The 21,782-nt window shown below is 43.9% G+C and overlaps 1 protein-coding gene across 1 annotated transcript in view; it reads left to right on the top strand.

The window, feature by feature from the left end:
* FASN (fatty acid synthase) overlaps nt 1–21,782 on the top strand; it is a 59,123-nt gene continuing 37,341 nt past the window's right edge. The window contains exons 1-8 of the mRNA XM_028716217.2: nt 1–231; nt 11,372–11,512; nt 13,275–13,427; nt 16,268–16,441; nt 16,895–17,095; nt 19,213–19,335; nt 20,695–20,810; nt 21,465–21,599. Of these exons, the coding sequence (XP_028572050.2) occupies nt 11,386–11,512; nt 13,275–13,427; nt 16,268–16,441; nt 16,895–17,095; nt 19,213–19,335; nt 20,695–20,810; nt 21,465–21,599 (1,029 nt within the window). The 5' untranslated portion in view covers nt 1–231; nt 11,372–11,385. The remainder of the gene's footprint in view (nt 232–11,371; nt 11,513–13,274; nt 13,428–16,267; nt 16,442–16,894; nt 17,096–19,212; nt 19,336–20,694; nt 20,811–21,464; nt 21,600–21,782) is intronic.

The raw sequence follows: 21,782 nt of genomic DNA, 5'->3' as shown, positions 1-21,782 counted from the left end.
TAAGCGCCGAGAGCTAGAGGGAGACAGTGAGAAAGGGACGCGGAGCGCAGATAGGCGGCGCGGGCAGCCTCAGTTACGCATCGGGCACCGACGAGGAGGGAGAGAGGGACTTGGCGGCCAGAGACTTGGCGGCCGGCAGCGTAGCAGCAGCAGCAGCAGCGGGGCTTTTCAGCGCGCTTCCTTCGCCGATCACCTTCCAGCGGTGGCTGCGGATCTCAAGGACCTGAGCAGGTAACCGGCTCGGGTTGCCGGGATGGAGGGAGAGGCAACCCTCCTCCTCTCCGGATGGCGCTTGTATGAATGAAACGGAGCAGCCGGCTAGAGCTGCTACGCACTTTGGGGCGCTGGGGCGCCTCTAGGGCTGTCCTCGGCTTGAAGGGCGGGTGATGGGGGTCCTCTGGATGCCCTGGGTGCCTTTGCCCGCTGGGGCTGGTTTGGCCCCTTTGGAAGCAGCCATGATCTCCTCCTTCTCCTCCTCCTCCTCCTCTCCCGGCGTGGGGGAGGGGAACCGGCCTTGGCGGCACCAGATCTCTAAATGCGTTTTCATTTTCCCACCCTTCTTATGCAAATAGGGTTGTGTAAATCTAGGCAGACTGAAGTACGTCTGCTTTGAATAGGTCGTCCGGGCCCGTCCTGGAAATCGGAAGGCGACATCCATTTTCAGGTGTTGGGTGAGCCTTCCCAAGTGAAATCAGCTCGGACCCGGAGGAGGCCTTGGAGGCGCAGGCGGGTGGGATCGGGTGGCTCTGCGGCTTGAGCGCAACATCTTTGAGAAGTAGCACCGGAGAAGCTTCCGATGCTAGCTCAGGTTTTTGTTCTCCATTTTGATAGCCAGCTCTGTGGGGAACGAACAAAAGCTGTGGCTCTTGGGATTAAAACAACAACAGTGTGTGGTTTTTAATTTAATTTAATTATTTTTTAATTAATGGCAGAACAAAATTGCAGGGGTAAATTGCTGTTTTTGAAATTTTGTGATGTAATGTGGTAGCAGTGAAGTTGATTTGAGGTGTGGTTTCCCCCCCGGTATTGAGGTTATGGAATAAAAAGGGGGAGGAGTGTTTGGCAATAAGGGAGATGGAGGCTAAGCCTTGCTGCATTGTAAGTGTTCTGCATCCAGCCATTTTGATACCAGGCAAGGAAGACAGTTACACTGGCACACTGAAGCCTATTATTTCAGCAGATCTAGGTAGAAAAGGCAGATCTCCCCCCTTAATTTCCAGCACTTACCTTTAATATGCAGAAGCACAGAGAAGGAGATAAGAGTTTGGAAGGTATATGACATGCAGTAGATATTCTCTGCTCTATTGTGACATTAGGAAATGAGGACACCAGATAGTTTCTACTTCGTCACTTGCAACCCAAGTCTTTCACTTCTTCTCAGGTAGCTAATAAAAGCCAGCAATTTCTGCTCAGCATTTGGAAGGATTTTCTCTTTGTTTCAGGACATTCACAGAGCCTGTGATTATTCTATTGTTCTCGTAATGTAACCTTGTATTCATATTCCTCAGCTCAGCAGTACGATCCTACAGCCTTATTCTGTCCATCTCCAAAGCTAAGGGATGCAGTTGTAATGCAATTTGAGCTATTTGTATTACAGCCAGTTAATTCTATTCAGACTTGCATAAAAACAGGTAAAATAAAGTAGTTCTCTTAGTTCTCTGTTTTTAAAATTACTTTATCTGATAACATAGTCACGCAACATGGAGAATTTAAAGACAAAAAGTGTTGTACAGCAATTTATCTCACTAGATATTTTAAATCTTAGAGGGTAACTGGTACCACGCCCCCCTTTGCTAACCCAGCTCAGTGACTAAGTTGTCCTTGTCTGTGTTTTTTGTGTGCTTATCCTCAAAACTGTTGTCCTAAGTGTCTGAAGTAAGATTCCAAACCAAGGAAATCAGAATATTTCCCTTTTTGCCATACATTCTCAACCTTGCTTAGAAGAATCTAAAAACAACGAACATTTATTTAATGTCTCTAGGAACTGAGAAGTACTGCAACTTGCGTTGGTGACAAAAGTTCCCTTTCTCCCACTGAAACAAATTGAGGCAAAGACTTAATCTCTCGATTTACAAGCAATTCAGTCAAGGTTGACCTTAAAAGTAAAATGGTAGAACTGTTGTTGACTTCTGTGAGACTGGTGCACTGATCCTGATGGATCTGCTTGCTGTGTTAGGGCAAATGATTGTTGTATTGGTTTTATTTATTTAATTCTTTACATTTCATTTATGTTTGCTTAAAGTTCACATTTAAGGTCAAATGCACCCACGTTTTGTTAAACTAAGCTAGAGGAACTATTGCTACGTCCTGTCCCAAGTATTTCTGTGCTAGCCCAGGAATTTGTGGTACCAGAATGAAAAATCAGGCCACAATCCTAAACACAATGATTGAATAAGCCCCATTTCACACAATGGAATTTACTTTTGTGCAAGCAAGAATTCTGAACACAGAATTGCACTTTACCAGCCCCAATCCTATGCATGGTAACTCAGGAGCATGTCCCTTTGAGTTTACTCTAAGAAGTATGTTTAGGATTAGAGCACGGTTTCCCAAACTTGGGTCTCCAGCGGTTTTTGGACTCCAACTCCCATCATCCCTAGCTAGCAGGACCAGTGGTCAAGGATGATGGGATTTTTAGTCCAAAAACAGCTGGAGGCCTAAATTTAGGAAACCCTGGATTGGAGCATTGGCTGTGAACATGCGCAAGTGAAAACAGCTGAAATCATCGGGACTTCCTTCTGAGTTAACATAGCTAGGATCACACTATACATTCAAGCATTTTAATTTAACTGGAGACTTATGGGTAGGAGGAAGTGGGTTTTGTGAGCGCATTCATGGTCACTGAAGGCTGCATATAAAAGAGAACAGTGCGTAACTCTGTAGAAGAGAGGTTATTGGCATGTATACATTGCATGACAAGTTACACCTGCTGAAACTCTCCCTTTGATGCAACTATCAGAGGAGCAGGACCTCTTCTTCACCTGGCCATCCTGCATGGTCACAGGTCAGTATAAAGAGATTGGCCGCCATGATAACACTCAGCTGGTGAGTCCCTTTAATAAAAACAAAGTTAGGAACCACTGACCTGACACTACAAAATAAGCACATAATTTTTCCATGCCCCCGAAGTGAACATGCTTACAACAAAGAGGTTCAAAATGTACACATAGAAGTGTGTCATCTTTAATTATTTAAAGTCCTTTGGTTTGGTTTGGTTTGGTTTGGTTTGGTTTGGTTTGGTTTGGTTTGGTTTGGTTTAACAACCCATACCTTCATTATGTGCCATGATGGATGTCCCTTCTCAGAGGGAGCAGAGTAATTTGGAAAGGACAGTGTGTGGCTGTGTTCAGATATCATAATAAAGATGAATCATGGTTTCTTAGGATCTTCCCCTGGACTCAGGAGGTTTCCCCTGTCCCTAGCGCAACCACCAGGAGATGACTGGAAACATTTGCTTGCATTTTTGTTTAACCACAACTTGTTGCATTGCCTAATCCCGACAAACTATGGTTAATTTTAACAATGATTTGTTTGAAACAACCTCCTTCAAGCCATAGTTTATGAAATTAGCTACCGGTAAATGAAAATAGGCTAAATACTGATTAAGTGAAAGTGAACATTTCTGAAATTCCCCTCACAGCAGTGCTGGAGAAGGGAGCCCGAAAGCTCAGGGGAGGTTAGGCTCGTTCACAACATAATAAACCATGGTTTATAGTGACGTCGAAACACAGCAAAGGTCTTGAAATGAATTTCAGTACACATCTTTAAAATATCCTCCAGTTAAGAAAAGAAACAATGGGAGGGGGAGATACTTAATAATTACAAGCAACCTGCTGAAATGCACTTAAAATGGCCATTGGCAGGACAATCACAAGAAAAGAGTAAGTGCGTAGTTAATGTACGATGAATGTACTCAAAGTGCTGTGATGAAACAAGTAGGTACTAGTGCATGATGCCAGTGAGAATGACTGGTTATTATGGATGATAAATGAGTTAGCACAGTGCCACAAGGCTGCACAAATACTGTGTAAATAAGGTACCCTCTTGCAATGGTGTGGCCTCCTTTGGATGATTTCAGATCAGAAAATGCAGAAATCCGTATTGGAGAGAGCTCTGTGTAATACAGCACTGGATATTACAGAAATCTCATGCAAAAATAGTCCAAAGGCTGTCTAGGTGTGTTGCAAGGTCCTTTTGCATAACAGCGATCATTTAAACTTATTGACAAAGTCAATAGGAAAAGAAGAAGTGAAATTAGGCAGAAAGGCCAGTCACAAAGGAACACTATGAGAGAAAATGCTGAGGACTACTTCATAGACACTTTCCTCTGTTCATGAAGAGTTCTCAAATGCTCCTTGAATGCCTGCTCACTTTGGCAAATGTAAAATATGAACTAAGCTAGGATGGATAGTTGATCATTATGCCTCCAGTCACAAAGTGCTGCTATGACCATGAGAACTGCTTCTCACCTATATTCTGTTATCCATCTTAATGCATACCTGGGGTTGCTGTGGACTGCTTATGCAAACCTGCCCTCAGAAGCAACATAATTACTGTAATACTTATTTATACTCACTTAAGCATATGCGTGGTTGAGCAAATGCTGTAAATTAACTGCCCATCCTCTGGTCTGTGCCCTAGGCCACAGTCACACTATAAATTTAAGGCACCATGACGCTACTTCAAATAGTCATATTCTCCCAGAGAATCTTGGGAGCTGTAGTTTGTGAAGGGTGTTGAGAGTTGTTGGGAGACCTCTGTGTCCCTCACAATTCCTAGAGTGGTTTCACAATCCCTTTTCCTAAGGAACATTTTGCACTGTGTGTGAAGAAGAGCTTCCCTTTGTCCGTCCCGAATATTCCAATGTGCAACTTCATTGGATAATCTCTGGTTTAGCATTATGGTAGAGGGAGGAAAATGTCTTTCTATCCACTTTCTTAACACCGTGCATAATTTTATGCACCTCTGTAATGTCCTTATTCATGCTTCCCCCCCTAACCTAAAATGCCCCTCATCTCATCCCAGACAACATCACAGGCACTGTATACCCAACATCTGCCTCCAACACTCTTGCCCAGTCCTACCCTGCCCCTCGACTGGTTACTTGGCTCACATGGCAGTGTTTTGGCTCAGAGGATGCCTGGGTGACTGGTGTCTGTCTGCTCTGCCGTCTCTACTCTTCTCCCTCCAGCCTGAGTGATGGGTGGTTTCTGCTGCACCCACTGCAGCACCCATGACACAATGCAGCATGTGATGTGCCTTGCTGTGTTGCTGGACCCCCATCAGCCAATTGTTTGCCTGGACAGTTGGCCAATGAGCAGATAGACAAGCTATTCTTCTCCCGCCTTCCCGTTTTGGAGAAGAGCAGAAAAGTAAGCTGAAGGGTTGCCAGGCTAACAAAGACAGACTCCACAGAGCATGTGTAGCTTGTCACACTCACTATCTGAGGAAGTGGCACTGGGCAGCAGCTGCAGCAGCATCGCAGTCTATGGCAGACATCTGTGAGCTATTCACCAGCAAGTAAAACTAGGCCAAGAAGACACAGGGAAGAAATGGATGAAGAAAGTGGTGGCCAAGTGCCATTGCTCATCTGCTGCACGAGACAGCAACATCATTTCACCTAATGATAGAGCTGCCCTTGCTTCAAACTCACATTTCATACCTGGCCTCTGCTCCACCCTGAATCTTCATATTCTCTCTCTTGCACCATTCTGATATAATTAGACTGCAATTACAACGGGACAGATACTCACGTTCACACTGTGAATAAACCTGATGTTGGATTGATAATTTTAAGCAACTCTGTAAAATCAGATTGATGAAGGAATAGGTTGCAAGCAGAAAACCAGAAAGGAAACATTTTTGAAAGGCAGGACAGTAGTTTTTATGAGTGTGAAACTACATGTGACTGAGCATGCAAAGGGGTCTGGTCCTGAAACACTAAAAGCACCTAGCAAACCCATTTTCCAGACCTGACAGTGAAATGGTTGTACAATGCCTACTTCATAGCACTTTCAGCTCTCTGAAAAAAATAATTATCTGGTCTTCAGCCTGTGTTTAATTACCGTAGCTAGCATCCCACTCTCCCTCTGCCTTGTCTTTCATTGTATCACTGAGGTTGATAGAAAGATTTCTGCTTTATCTTTGTAATATCTCTTCCCCTTGGCCATCTCAGTTCATATATTCTGAGCTGATCAGTATTTCTCAGCTTTATTCTGATACATATGATCCAAAGCACAGAAACGTTGCTTCCCTCAGAGGCAAATCATTCACTTTACAGAGGGAGTTAGTACTGTGCCCTTCAGATGTTGCTGAACGACAATTTATTGGCCCTGCTGCCTGGGGCTGATTAGAGCTGTATTCCTACAACATCAAGAGCAGGGGTCAGCAAACGTTTTCAGCAGGGGGCCAGTCCACTGTCCCTCAGACCTTGTGTTGTTGTTTTTTTATAAGATGTTTATTAAAGTTTCCAAGTTTATACAAACTAAGAGAAAACCGTAAAAAAGAAAAGAAAAAACATTAAAAACACATACAGTTCAGAACTTAATTTCAACAACATATTTCCCTGACCTCCTCATACCTCCCCTTCTTGTTTTCTAGTTCAAATTATTTGTCCAGCAAATCCTTATCTCCTAGCATTACAGCTAAATAACACCATATTTTCTATCTAACATCTTAAATCATTAAACTTAAACTTTTTCTTATAAAAAACAAAACAAAACCATTTTTCCATATACTTTTAACCATTACAGCTAGAAACCACTTAAATTCAATCCAACATCATTCAACATTCATTAATATTGCAGTATTTCTGTAAATAGTCCTTAAATTTCTTCCAATCTTCTTCTGCCGACTCTTCTCCCTGGTCACGGATTCTGCCAGTCATTTCTGCCAATCCCATACAGTCATGTGCCTCAGACCTTGTGGGAGGCTGGACTATTTTTTTGGGGGGGGGAATGAACGAATTCCTATGCATCGCAAATAACCCAGAGATGCATTTTAAATAAAAGGACATATTCTATTCATGTAAAAACACACTGATTCCTGGACCGTCTGCGGGCCGGATTTAGAAGGCGATTGGGCTGGATCCAGCCCCCGGGCCTTAGTTTGCCTACCCATGATCATTATCGGGATCACTAGATCAGATTTTTGAAATGACCCAGTTGTCTGGAGCATAGGATGTGAAAATAAATGGCTAGGCTTTCAAAGGCACAACCAGAAGAATGGGATGTGCAGATGATCAATGGTACATCTGGGTTATAAAATGATTAGGAATTTACTGGGAGTAGCATTGCTTGCTGCTTTAAATTAGGATGATAGCACTTCCATTAAATAATGTACCCTCATGCTGTCTTTAAATTCTATATTGTACAACAGGGAGCTCTTCATTATTGCTCTGTTCTGCTGTCTGAGTGACTTTTAAGTGTCTTTTGGACACCAGAGAAAGAATACCTAGGAAGATTTGCTTACCACCTTTTCTCCAAGGAGCTCAAGGAGGCATGCATGGTTCTCCACCCATTTTATCCTCATGCAACCCTGTCAGGTTTGTTAGGCTGAGAGACAGTGACTGGCCCAAGGTTGAGTGCAGATTTGAATTTGGATCTTCACAGTCCAAGTCCCCACTACTGGCCATGCCAGCCAAGGCTGATGAGAATCCATAGACTCATAGAATTGTAGAGTTGTAGCTCCAACAGTATCTGGAAGTCACAGGCCTCACCCTACCCCTGGACTATTTATTTATTGGATTTATATCCCACTCCTTTCTCTCAGGAGCTCAAGGTGGTGTACATGGTTTTTCTCCTCATTTACCTCCAAATGAACCCCATGAAAAAAGCTAAGCTCAGAGGTAGTGAGTTGCCCCAACTCACAAGGTTCTTGTGAGGGCAAAATGGAGAAGAACCATTTATGCACCTTGAACGCCTTAGAGGAAAGGTTGGATATAATGTAGGATCAACTTAACCAACACCATTAGCTTTGTGCAAGGACTTCCATTCCCCCCCCCCCTTCCCTCATGTGCCCCACATCCCAAAAATGGTCTCTGGAGTGTGTCAGGGGACGCCCTGCTCCCCAAATTCAGGGGGAACAGGGGGGAAATCTGGAAGTGCACCGTGTTGAATTCCACCCACTGTATCTTACAGAAGAACAGTTGACACCTGTGACTGAACAATCAATCTTTGGTCATTCAAGGTGTAATTGATGCCACTAAACAACAAGGAGTGGGGGGGGGCTGTAGGGCAGCATGAGATAGCTCCCACACGCACCAGCTGTATCCTTGGCGAGCTTGGGAATCTGTGTGTGCCAACATATGCATTTAAAGCTCTTTCATGTGTGAGGGGGCATCAGTGGACCAATCGGAATCCCCTCATGTGAAGGAGCTCTCTGAACATACTTCAGTGTAGGCGTGAGTCGCCTTCTCATGGGGCTGAGCAGTGACCCTGCTGTGCTGGATGTCCATTTGAATGTCCCAAACAGGACAAGCCAGCACAGAAATAAGGCTAAATTGCTGTAGTCATACCTCAGGTTGCGAACGTGATCCATGCGGGAGACATGTTCTCAACCCGCAGCGCTGCGTCTGCGCACGCACACGATGTGATTCAGTGCTTCTGCGCACGCGTGTGACATCATTTTGTGTTTCTGCGCATGCGCGAGCACCGAAACCCAGAAGTAACCCGTTCCGGTACTTCCGGGTTTGGCGCGGTCCGCAACCCGAAAACGCGCAACCCGCAGCGTTCGTAACCCGAGGTATGACTGTATTTAGATGCCATTGTATGAATTGAATACTTTCCTACATAGGAAAGGGAAAGGAGTTTCCTGATAGATGAATATAATTGTTACTGATAATTATTGAAGACTGCAGTCCTCTTCCATTAAAATTAAGGGGGGTGTTTTTATACCAACCTCAACAGGAACAGGCTTGCAGCTTACTGATTATGGTCGGGAATTATAGTCTTCAGTTATGCATTTCCATTGCTCTTCCATTTGCCCTTAAATGAGCTTATCTTCAAAAGACATTCTTACATATTTTACTGTACTGTTTTCATCTGGAGGGGCATTCTTGTACTATAACAACAAAAGAGGGACCCCCCCTCCCCAAAAAAGTGCTCAGAATATTTGCGGTATGACAGGATTTCAGCCAAAAGCTACAGGACATACAGTCATTGGAAACGAAGTGGTATGATCACCCTAGAACTTTTGCAAGCATAAGCATGATTGAAAGTGGGATTGCGTGTAACCACCTCAATACCACCATCAGCACAAATCGTATAATGTAAGCACAATAAAAAGGACATTTGGTGGTGCCCATAGAATGGCGTGAGACCTAGAAAGGCTCAGTCTCTTCACTCTCACACTGCTTCACTCTACTTCCTGCTTTTAGCTCTAAGCTCAGCTCTGCCCTCCAGAGCAAATCTCTGCTCTGAATCACTACAAGCAAGGGAAGGAAGCCAAGGAATCTGGCTGCGCCTCTTTTACTTCTTTATCAGTTAGCTTTCACTACAACAGTTAGTTTTGCCTTTTTATCTCTGATGATCTCTTCTAGGAAGTCCTACCTAGAGTCTGGTGAAGAGTAGCAACAATAGCTTTCAATGAGTTAAACTTGCTCAGAGAGATTGAAGGGAGAACTGCAATAGTTTTATAGCCGAAGGATTTATTGTCAAGCTCGTCCCCCCCCCACCAAAAAAAGGTGTTTTGGACTGGTTCCTTAGCATTCAGAACTAAATATAAACTATGTTATTCTATACTAAAATATACTACCTCACTACTTAAAAGCAGATATTTTCCCTCCATACCTTTAGGTATGTCACAGATCACCGAAATGTTATGTTGAATTTTATTATCTGGATTGTCAACCTGCTTTGTTGTTTTATTTGCTGACAACGTCTATAGCAACAGCAACAACTGGGGGGGAAATTACAAACTGATTCATGGCTAGAGTTCATCAAAGCAGTGTACGAGATGATAAAACACAGTGCCCAGTTTCTGAAATTGTTTCTTAAAAGCTCTTAAAACATCGGGAGCACTTCAACAATGCACTCTGACAATCGTTCCACCAGGGCAAGCATTTTGGCTTGCCAGATGGAGCAATCTCCCCTTTCCTCCCCCTGCATGCTGTTTTGGAGGTTCTCCTGACTCCCCCCCCCCCAATTTTCTGGGGGGGCACATGTGGGGGAAGAGAGAGGGAACCCCACTGTGCAAGCAGAAGTTCTTGTGTGGGATTCTGTTGACAGAACTCATTTTAGTTAGATCCCATCCAATAAAACAACATCTTACAAATGCTAGAAAACAACAAAACCATATCTGCAAGTATGCAATCGGTATTCTGTAAATTATTGTGTCACCCATCGGAGCAAGCCTTCTTGAATAAACATGCCTTCAATAGGCACCTAAACATAAAGATGTTACTGCTCAGTGCCTGACTAGCACTATTCAGTATATATCCATTATTCAGCAGGTGACGTGCTCAATAGTAATATTAATCCCACAACACACTAAAGCAAAAATCACTTGCTGCCCAATAATATCTCGGTCAATTCAACACTAGTAGCACAAAATTCACATACAGCCAGATGTGTGCCGCTTTGCTACATTGCTAAATTTGCAGTTATCTGACTACAGCACACTAAAATTAATAAAATTATTTAGAAAAGGACAGTCCCCCAGGAGCACTGGTCAGGATGGAAGTCACTGCAATATGTTTGACCCTGTTACTATTGCTGGAAGTAATAGACATGACAGGGTGGATTCTTGGCCAAGGTGTTGAAAGGCTTTGTCCAAGTGTTACAAGATACCCTAAGTGGTGCCACCTACATATTGATATTGAATCATGGGTGGGGGCCCTCATGGAACCAATTTAGGCTGTGCATGGGAGGAGGAAAGGGAGAGAATGTTCAGCTGCACAGATAGAAATCATTGTACAGGTAGAAAAATTGCCGTAGTACTACGTTGGGTTTCACCCATGATATGGAATTAGATGTTATGAATCACGAACTCCTTAGGCTAAAGCCTTCTTCTATCTCTAGTTGATAGAATTTCATTCACTGTGTTGTTGCACCAGTAGCTTTCCAGAAGTTTTTGTTCGTTGCTGTTTATTGAGTTACTTCGAGTTCAGCACTAGCATCCAGGATCCCCAAGCCCGCTGGTATATAAAAGACCACATCTGCTCATAAAATAGCTCTCATGTGGTCTGTTCTACAGGTATATCTTTAAAAGAATCTGATCTGCTGCTCAAAAGTACCGGTATATGAAATTAATTTGCCCGGTGTTTCCCTGGTAATTATACATTTGTTTTTTTTAACAAGTGCATTGTAATTTTCTTGTGTGATTCATTATTGCTGCATAGGCCTGATTTTTCTTTTCTCCACTTGCTGTCTAGAGACGAGTTGAGAGATGGAGGAAGTGGTGGTTGCAGGCATAGCAGGGAAGCTGCCAGAATCAGAAAACTTGCAAGAGTTTTGGGAAAATTTGATCAATGGAGTGGACATGGTCACAGAAGATGACCGGAGATGGAAACCAGGTAGGTCTAGTGATCTTGATGGCCTTCTCGGTAGTGGCACCCTCCCTGTGGGATGCTCTCCCATCAGATGTTAGGGAGTAATTATATAACATCTGAAGGCAGCCCTATATGGGAAAGCTTTTTAAAGTTTAATGTTTTACTATGCTTTATATATGCTGGAAGGGACACGGGTGGCGCTGTGGTCTAAACTGCTGAGCCTAGGGCTTGCCAATCAGAAGGTCGGCAGTTCGAATCCCCACGACAGGGTGAGCTCCCGTTGTTCGGTCCCTGCTGCCAACCTAGCAGTTCGAAAGCACATCAAAGTGCAAGTAGATAAATAGGTACCGCTCCGGCGGGAAGGTAAACGGCGTTTCCGTGCGCTGCTCTGGTTCGCCAGAAGCGGCTTAGTCATGCTGGCCACATGACCCGGAAGCTGTCTGTGGACAAACGCCGGCTCCCTCGGCCAGTAAAACAAGATGAGTGCCGCAACCCCAGAGTCGTCTGCGACTGGACTTAACGGTCAGGGGTCCCTTTACCTTTACCTGTATATGCTGGAAGCCGCACAGAGTGGCTGAGGCAACCCAGTCAGATGGGTGGGATACAAATATTAAGTTGTTGTTGTCAGGAGAAACAGAAACATTGGAAAGATGAACTCTAAGGGTTATTGAGTTGTGTGACCTTTAAGGAACAGGAACCATTGTCAAATTCCTGTGCTCTCATCTGCATTCCTGGATGTCCTTGACTATATAGCTGAAAGTGACTTCAGCGGGAACTTCTGCCTCAGAGGTTGAATCCATCTAAATCTGTTGTTCCCAACATGGGGCACACGCCTCACAGGGGGGCAATTTGTTTTTTAAGGGGGGCAATTCGAGAATGAGTTACTAACAGTGAATGGCCTTTTACGCTTCCTCCACATGAATAGTTCACCTTTTGAATAATAAGAATTATATGTCATGGGGGTGGGGGGCAATAAGGATTTTAGAGATGCTTAGGTGGGGCATGGCCAAAAAAAGGTTGGGAACCACTTTTCTAAATTAATCCAACCAAATCCTTGTCCGGCTTTCCCCCCTGTATAAATAGAAAGCAAATAACACATACAAGCTCGGAGAATAGGAAAATAAGTTCCATGATGTCTGCCTTTACCAAAAAAACACCTAATTAAACTATGGTGCTTTTGCAAACTCTCCAGATGATATAAGCAACTCTGCAAGAAGTTTTGTGCAATAGCAAATAGAAATAGAAATAGCAGTGGCATACATAATAAGCACAACCAAGATGCAATTTCTAATCACAGAAGAAGTGATGTAGAAATAGCAGTGTCATACATAATAAACGGCCTTGGTCCTATATACCTGAAGGAGCGTCTCCACCCCCATCGTTCAGCCAGGACACTGAGATCCAGCGCCGAGGGCCTTCTGGCGGTTCCCTCATTGTGAGAAGTGGGGTTACAGGGAACCAGACAAAGGACCTTCTCGGTAGTGGCACCCGCCCTGTGGAACATCCTCCCACCAGATGTGAAGGAAATAAGTAGCTATCTTATCTTTAAAAGACATCTGAAGGCAGCCCTGTTTAGGGACGTTTTTAATATTTAATGCTGTATTTTTTTAACATTCAATTGGAAGCTGCCCAGAGTGGCTGGGGAAACTCAGCCAGATGGGTGGGGTATAAATAAATTATTATTATTATTATTATTATTATTATTATTATTAGCAGCACAACCAAGATGCAATTTCTAATCACAGAAGACGTGATGTAATTTTTCTTTCTTCTTTTGAAATTTCAGGACTTTACGGATTGCCCAGGAGAAATGGGAAGCTCAAGGACATCAGCAAGTTTGATGCCTCCTTTTTTGGAGTTCACCCAAAGCAAGCTCACACGATGGACCCTCAGCTCCGACTGCTGCTGGAAGTCTCGTACGAGGCCATTTTAGATGGCGGTGAGCAAAGAGTTCTAGAATTCTGCTCCAAAAGCCCTATTAACATGCAAAGCAATCGTGTACAAATTGTGTCGCTTGCACAAGATAACGTAAACTATTTACAGACCCAAAGCACACCAAACTTTGTTTTCAGGACAGCATATATGTAGGGGGACATGGGTTGGGGCAGGGAACTGAAGCAAAAAGATTCTGTCCACTGCCCAGGTTTATTCTGGCTTCCAAATCTAGAAGAAATAATCTAAATATGACTTTCCCCACTCTGTGACATGAGGGTTGGCAGTTTTTAAAAACAAAACAGACTTTCGGAGGAATTCAGTGTTGCACTCTTCTGATTGTTACCCCCCATGTGCTTTTCTGGGGTGTACATGATCCATTGGAGCAAATTAGGGGGAAGAGGGGAGGAAACCCTGTTGTGCTAGTGGGAGCCCTTGCACTGGCTTCTGCTAAGCACAGCAGTTTAGTTAAATCCAGGCCTTTGCCGAGAGATCTAGCTTCTATTGTTTGTCAGAACACCATGACCATGCATTTTGATAAACTTATCTTGGAACTAAATGATGAAACCACTGTTGTGAAGGCCTTGACATTTCTGTGTCTTTTGAAATTAGTGTCACACCTTTGCAAAGTTCCCGTTGCAACATGCTTCTTGCAATTTTGACAGTGAAAGAAAGATTATACAAAAGTATTAGCAACACTAATAACTGGTATCAGTAACGACGGGTAGCAGTGTTGAAAAGACGTGTTAGGAAATGTGTCCACAGCTGACACGTCCCTCTCTGACAGAGCTCCTGGGATCTCTTGAAGAGATGTTTTCCAACCTCTTTTCCTATGTCCTCCGAATGAAGCCTTCCTGCTCATTGGTGTAAAATGGAGACATTAGAGTTTCCGATAATGTGGAAAGTTTAGATAAAACTTTTTGAAATCTCATGGCTGGCAGAGACAACACTCTTCCATTTTTTTAGGAAGCTAAGTTGAGATACATTGGTGGGCCCATATTCTTATTCTATGATCTGTTAATTATTATTGTTTGTTTTATTTTGTTTTGTTTATATCCTGCCCATATCTGGCTGGGTTTCCATATAATGTTTATATGCTGGTTCCTTTTCTTGCAAGCTTCAATGCTTCCTACAAAAAATAAAATAAGATTCAATTATCTTAAGAATCATAGGGACGTGGGTGGCGCTGTGGGTTAAACCACAGAGCCTAGGACTTGCCGATCAGAAGGTCGACGGTTCGAATCCCTGCAACGGGGTGAGCTCCCATTACTTGGTCCCAGCTCCTGCCAACCTAGCAGTTCAAAAGCACATCAAAGTGCAAGTAGATAAATAGGTACCGCTCCAGCGGGAAGGTAAACGGCGTTTCCGTGTGCTGCTCTGGTACGCCAGATGCGGCTTAGTCATGCTGGCCACATGACCCGGAAGCTGTATGCCGGCTCCCTCAGCCAATAAAGCGAGATGAGCGCCGCAACCCCAGAGTTGGTCACGACTGGACCTAATGGTCAGGGGTCCCTTTACCTTTATCTTAAGAATTAAGTTCATCTCACACATTTTCTCCTACATGTCACAGATGGGAGTCATAATCTGCTTTAGAGAGAAAGAGGATCACGTTCGCCAGCATTTTTTATAATCAGCAGGGGCATCATGCAATGGCTTGTTGTCTTGTGCTCTTTGGACACATTTCCCATATAATATACTCCCCACCCCACCCCCACCAGTTCAGCAATTCACTGCATATTTCAGGAAACAAATGTGGGGTAAAGTTGTAATTTTTGCCTGTCTCTTTGCTTCGGGTCATTTCTGCCAAGAAAACTTTATACTCAAAAGGTCGTGAGGGAAGGACCATGTTTATAAAGTTGTGCTTTTTTTAAAGATTCCAAGTATTTATATACCATTTTCAATCAGAAAGACTGCAAACAGGAAAAAGAAAGTCAAAGCACCTATTTCAGTAATATAATAGCCTGGTTCATATGATACACTAAACCAAACCTTGGCTTAGTGAGGACACACAAATGTTGGGCGTCCCAAAGAGGACCTTGCAGCCACTTTGCTTCTCCATGTCTTTTTTTTGCTTCTGGACCATTGATTTAGCTTAGCATGAGAGATGACACAGAATGACAACACCTGTGAGCTTCTTCCCACCATCCTTGCCCACATCCTATTAGCTATGTGGTAGGGATCATGTGAGGGACGCAGGTGGCGCTGTGGGTTAAACCACAGAGCCTAGGACTTGCCGATCAGAAGGTCGGCAGTTCGAATCCCCGCGATGGGGTGAGCTCCTGTTGCTCAGTCCCTGCTCCTGCCAACCTAGCATTTCGAAAGTAGATAAATAGGTACCGCTCCGGCAGGAAGGTAAACAGCGTTTCTGTGTGCTGCTCTGGTTCGCCAGAAGCAGCTTAGTCATGCTGGCCACATGACCTGGAAGCTGTACGCCGGCTCCCTCGGCCAATAAAGTGAGATGAGCGCCGCAACCCCAGAGTCGGCCATGACTGGACCTAATGGTCAGGGGTACCTTTACCTTTAGGGATCATGTGACTGAATTCCATGGTTGCCAGAGTTCTGTGATCATACACACTTTTCCTTACAAGCAACAATAGTTAAGATCTTTCATAAACTGCCTTTCTCCCCCTTCTTGTCCCTACTTCTGTGTCCTGGGTTGTGTTTCCTCCTGGCCCCAACCCTCTGGTTCATGGACCAAGCACTTGAGTGCCAAATGTTTCAAGTGACCTCATCAGTTCTTTGACCATTCCACACCCTGCTTTTCATTTCTCACCTCCAAATATTCAATGATATTTATTATTATATTTCTAATATTTTCTTTCATTTGGCGGCCTTCTCCCCTTTTAGGAATTAATCCAGCTTCCATTCGGGGCACGGACACAGGAGTGTGGATTGGTGTGAGTGGGTCAGAAGCTGGTGAAGCGTTTAGCGTAGACCCTGAACAGTTGCTGGGGTACAGCATGACCGGCTGTCAACGTGCTATGTTTGCCAACAGAATTTCATACTTCTTTGATTTCAAAGGTAAGTTTGCATCTACGGAGGGCCAATGGACTGATTATCTCATGGCAGGGCAGATGTTTGGTCAGACAGGGGAAGATGCAGGAAAGTTTGTGATGTAGGTGAACAGGATCCATAACAGTGCTGCAGAAGTCTTTAGTACAAAGAGTGTATATTCTTAATGGATGTTTTGCAAATTCTAATGGGTGAATTACTATGGCATTGTTGAGAATCACAGCACTTGACAAATGTATTGAAACTCTTTATGTGTAGGCATGTGTGGGTCAAACCAGGGCTGGAATTAATGTGCCACCATAGTTAACTTTCCTCTCTGTAAACAGAAGCCTCTCCTGTTATCACATCTTAAAGGCTTTGTTCCCCAAGAGAACAAAAACTATGGCCTTAAGAAAGCCAAAAAGGCAAAACAACTGATGGTGGCTTGTTGTCTTCTTTCTTTCATGGTTTTCGTTCCCAAAGGACCAAGTATGTCCATCGACACAGCGTGTTCCTCTGGCCTCGTTGCTCTGGACAATGCTTACAAAGCAATCCGCAGTGGACAATGCGACTCAGCCCTTGTAGGCGGAGTCAATCTCGTACTGAAGCCCAACACTTCTGTGCAGTTCATGAAGCTTGGCATGCTTAGTCCTGAGGGTGCCTGCAAATCCTTTGATGCTTCAGGTAAGGAGTTTGTTTTCATATTCGGCCATGTTTTGGAAGCAGTCAGCAGCACTCCCATTTTTGCGGGAGTGTAAATCTTGGTCTTCTCTTGGTAAATTAAGAAGTCCCAGCTCTTTTCAGGATAACAAATATCAGAACTGACAACAGCAGTGTTCAGTTGCATGGCTTGTTCTCCTCCAGCAGCTAAACCGTTTGGTTTTCGCTTTCTTCATTCTCTGTTTTTATAAGCTTTCTGTTTAACTGGTCTTCAGAAAAGACAGAGAAGGCACCACTGTTCTTTCAAGGCTATTCTGCAATAATGAATTGCTTTTAATTGCTTTGTTTTGTCTAAGAGCTTCTTTGTGGGTCGTAGACAAACCAAGCTTGAACCGAACCAAGCAGGCATGGAAGGTAGCTTGTTCTCAAAGTACAGGAGTATTTTAGAATAATAGTCTGTTCTTTTCCCAAAAGATTGGCTCTTTAATAAGAAACTAGGGAGATATAAATAAATAACTTATGGGAAGCTTAGAGGGTGATGTCATACAAAACACAGCAAAATGGAACCAAATTATGAATACATAATACTAGGCAGGTCTGAGAGGAAACAAGGAAATGTGAGGTAACCTCAACCTTATTCTTTTTCCTTTTCAAATCAAAGTATCTTCAAAGTTATGTACCATTGGTATCTTGCACTAGTTTGAACATTGCAGTTAAGTAAAACAGGTTCTTCGCTATCTGTGTGTGGGAAGACTTTTAACTAGCTAGAAAATTATAAATACACACATGGGCCTTTTTTTTAACTGACTGGCTGGGGAAGATCTTATCTATAACTTAATTGGATGATAAAGGTAAAGGTAAAGGGACCCATGACCATAAGGTCCAGTCGTTGCCGACTCTGGGGTTGCAGCGCTCATCTCGCTTTATTGGCCGAGGGAGCCGGCGTACAGCTTCCGGGTCATGTGGCCAGCATGACTAAGCTGCTTCTGACGAACCAGAGCAGTGCATGGAAATGCCGTTAACCTTCCCACCGGAGCTGAACTGCTAGGTTGGCAGGAGCAGGGACCGAGCAACGGGAGCTCACCCCATCGTGGGGATTCGAACCGCCGATCTTCTGATCGGCAAGCCCTAGGCTCTGTGGTTTAACACCTATGATACTTTCTCTAAATCATTTAATCTGCTTGTTAGAATACCTCAGGGGCAAATACCTCAAATCCACATAAAATTAATAAACAATACTGGAATAAATATATCACTAGCTATCTATATGAATAACAGAAGTACAGTTACTTTAGAAGAACTACTAGGAAAAGTGTGAGACACAGACAGACTTTATATGGCAATGATTTGTTTAATTTGTTTTCTTCTGCTAACCTTATTGATTCAAGTAGTTCAAGCGCTCAAATTTATCTGAACAGAGCATTATAATGAGATGTAATCAGTAAAGCTATTACGAGCCTTATAAGTAGTTCTCACAGGAGTTTGTAAAATATTAAGTGGTTTTTAAATACCTTGAAATGAAATACCTAAAAACTAAACAAACAAGATATAGGACTTCCTTCCTTTCGCTTCTTCTCTGGGCACTTCCAGATTGTCGTCATTTTCAGGTAGAATTCAGTCACATACTGGCTAATTCAGGTTGCACAATTATATTGCACAACCTGCTTCCCCAAAAGATCAGATTTTTGTATGATAAAGAAAGTGTTCTGGAAAGTGGGGAATAACAACACTTACTTTGATGCAACGTCATCTAACTTCCACACGGTCAAATAGGAGTGAGTTCTTATCAAATAGGCAACACTGTCTGATCTCCCTGCAAACAAATCAGGATAAACACATGTGCCTTGTGTAACTCTACTATATTCTGTGAACCGCCCTGAGATCTCATGATGAAGGGTGCTATATAAATCTAATAAAATAAAATAAAATCTGCTTTGTCTTGATGCCTTTTCGCAAAATAAGCAGGTTGAGAGGTATTTGAGTGCCCAACCATTTTAAAGATGAATAAGTGCTATTTGATGCTGGCTTTTGCATTTTGCTTGCTCAGCAACCTTGAGAAAGTATGGCTAGAAACCCAACTATCTAAAGTGGATTACATGTTGGGTGGTGATGGTTCTTCTCATGGCTCTGGATTTCTACAGGGAATGGATACTGCCGATCAGAAGCTGCTGTAGTTGTTTTCCTGACCAAGAAGTCCCTAGCCAAACGGGTTTACGCTACCATAGTCAATGCTGGGTGTAATACCGATGGATTTAAGGAGCAAGGTAAGATTTGTTTAAAATTAATATCTGGAGCTTGCGACATTCTAAGATGCATCCTGGTAGATGATGGAATGTAACCCAGTGGAGTTGGGTGAGGAATAGTCTCACCTTGTTCAGTTTGGGTGTTAACTGTTCTTTGCGGTTAGGAACATAGGAAGCTGGCTTATACAAAGTCAGACCATTGGTCCATGTAGCTCAGTACTGTCAACACTGGCCAGCAGCAGCTATCTAGGGTTTCAGAAAGGGGTTTTCCCTAGAGATGCCAGGAATTGCATGCGCTCTGCCACACAGTTCTTGCCCTTCTCTGGGATCTGATGGTGCATCATGGTACTTATCTCCTCTTCCCCCTCCCCAACAAGCCGTTTTCCATTTTAAAAAAAAACCCCCAACAACATCCTTTTTGAGAAGCAACAACAAAAGTTTGTGCAACTGCCCGGATATTCAGTTAAAAATATGGAAGGCTAGATAGCGTGCCTGAAGTGTGGAGGGAAGGGCAAGGCTGAAGGCTGAGCAGCGTTCAGTTTGCTGGCACGCATATCTGTCCATTTCCTTGGGAAAGCCGGTCTTACTATGTGGCCAAGGCACATGCTGTGAGCTCACTTATAATACGTCCCTCTTCATCCCATGTGGGCTTCTGTAGCAGAGTGCTTCAGTTTAGACCCAAGCAATCCATTAAAGAGACAGCGTCTCTGACTTAAAGCTGAATGAATCCATATCCTTTGTTGTGAAAAAAGAAGGTGCGTCCCAGTGACTGGGTCTGCCTTTCCTTAGATTTTGGAATGTGGTATAGTCATGTGTCATCTAGGGAGCACATGGAAAGCACAGCTCTCTTGGGTGTTGGCGGTGATGGGGTGGGGAAGGTGCTTCTGAAAGCAGCCTTTGCAATTTACAGTGTTGGATGCTCAATGTGAAATTTGTGGCATCCTCCTCAAAATGCATAGCAGCTAGGTGGTGCTTTGTTCAAAGCACCTTAGGAGAGCCTTATTCCCTGATCGAACTGAAAAACCTCCTGAATCAAAGCTCACAGACAAGAGCAGTTTGCTGAGTGGGGTTCAGCCGCTAGATTGGACAGGCATAAGCCTGTTGTGTCCTCCTGATGCCCTGCTTCGCAAGTCTGGGATGTGGGATCAAATTTGCAAAGCAGCATGGGACTGGCAAGGGGTGGTTTGAGAAGCAAAACATGCCCTTGAAAAAACTGTGCCTGGTGAAATGGTCTTCCTTGCCCCGCCCACTAGGCCTCTGACCACTTCATTCAGCACATGCTGCACTTAGAGGCAAATTCTGCCAAAGCAAGATTTAGTTTACAACATATGGATAATTTCCTTGTATGAACCCAGGAATTGACCATTCTTTTTGCTTCAGGTGTAACGTTCCCCTCTGGATGGATGCAGCAGCAGTTGGTCAGTTCCCTGTACAGGGAGTCTGGGGTTAAGCCTGAGGAAGTGGAATACATAGAAGCTCATGGCACAGGCACCAAGGTTTGCCCTCTCTCCATGTCCCCTGTTCTCTCTCTCTTTTCTTTCATTCAACGCTAGTTTCTTTTTAGTTCTGTATTATTGTAGTTTGTTTGGGAGCAATTAGGTTTCCCATTTGCCGCTTTGCTTTCATAGACCGGCGGTTCCCATGTGACGCTTTCACTGGATATAATATGTTACCTCCTCTCATCTCCACTCACTCCACGATTCCTCTCAATATATTTCAGAAACGTTGGGGTTTGCACCCTGGCTTCACAGTGTTAAATTCCTCCATGGGAACATGTGTGGGGAGGCCAGGCCAAGACATTTTGGCCCCTGAGGCAAACTCCAAAATGGCGTTCGCCCCTCTCATTCCAGGGAAGAAGAGATGAGTGAAGATCTACATCAGGAACAAGCGTGGGGAGGAGACCAGCAGCACCTCCTGTTCACCAACAGGGGTTGGGGGCTGCCAAGGCGATGGCAGATCTGGACTCTGATAAGAATGCCTCAGCCATTACTGCCGCCGTAGCAGCGACAGCGGGCAGCATTGTATTCCTTTCCCCACACTCAGTTGTACACCTGCATACACAGCTGTTCAGAAAAAAATCTGACAGAGCTCACCAGACTTGAAATCTATCCAGTAGCTCCTCCTAACTTCCTGTCTTTCTCCGTTGCTAGGTTGGAGATCCTCAGGAAGTGAACGGCATCGTCAACGTCTTTTGCCAAGCAGATCGACCACCGCTGTTGGTTGGATCAACTAAATCTAACATGGGTCACCCAGAACCTGCTTCTGGTCTTGCCGCTTTAGCAAAGGTAAAAAGAAAAGAGAAGTTGATGTCCATTTGTTTGTGTTGGGCAGGAGAGAGAGAGATGTTGAATCAAAATCTGTTGGGGGACTTCAGATTTATCCGTTGTAATTAGGGCAAATCATGTGGGGGAGGGGAAAGTAAGAAGGTCACTTGGCATGGACCTCAAGTTCAAGGGGGGGCAGGTCTC

The sequence above is a fragment of the Podarcis muralis genome, chromosome 2 (genome assembly GCF_964188315.1).
Source record: "Podarcis muralis chromosome 2, rPodMur119.hap1.1, whole genome shotgun sequence".
In the NCBI taxonomy this organism is placed as follows: Eukaryota; Metazoa; Chordata; class Lepidosauria; order Squamata; family Lacertidae; genus Podarcis; species Podarcis muralis.
Note: the sequence above shows the minus strand (reverse complement) of the source record. Positions and strands in the feature narration are given on the sequence as shown.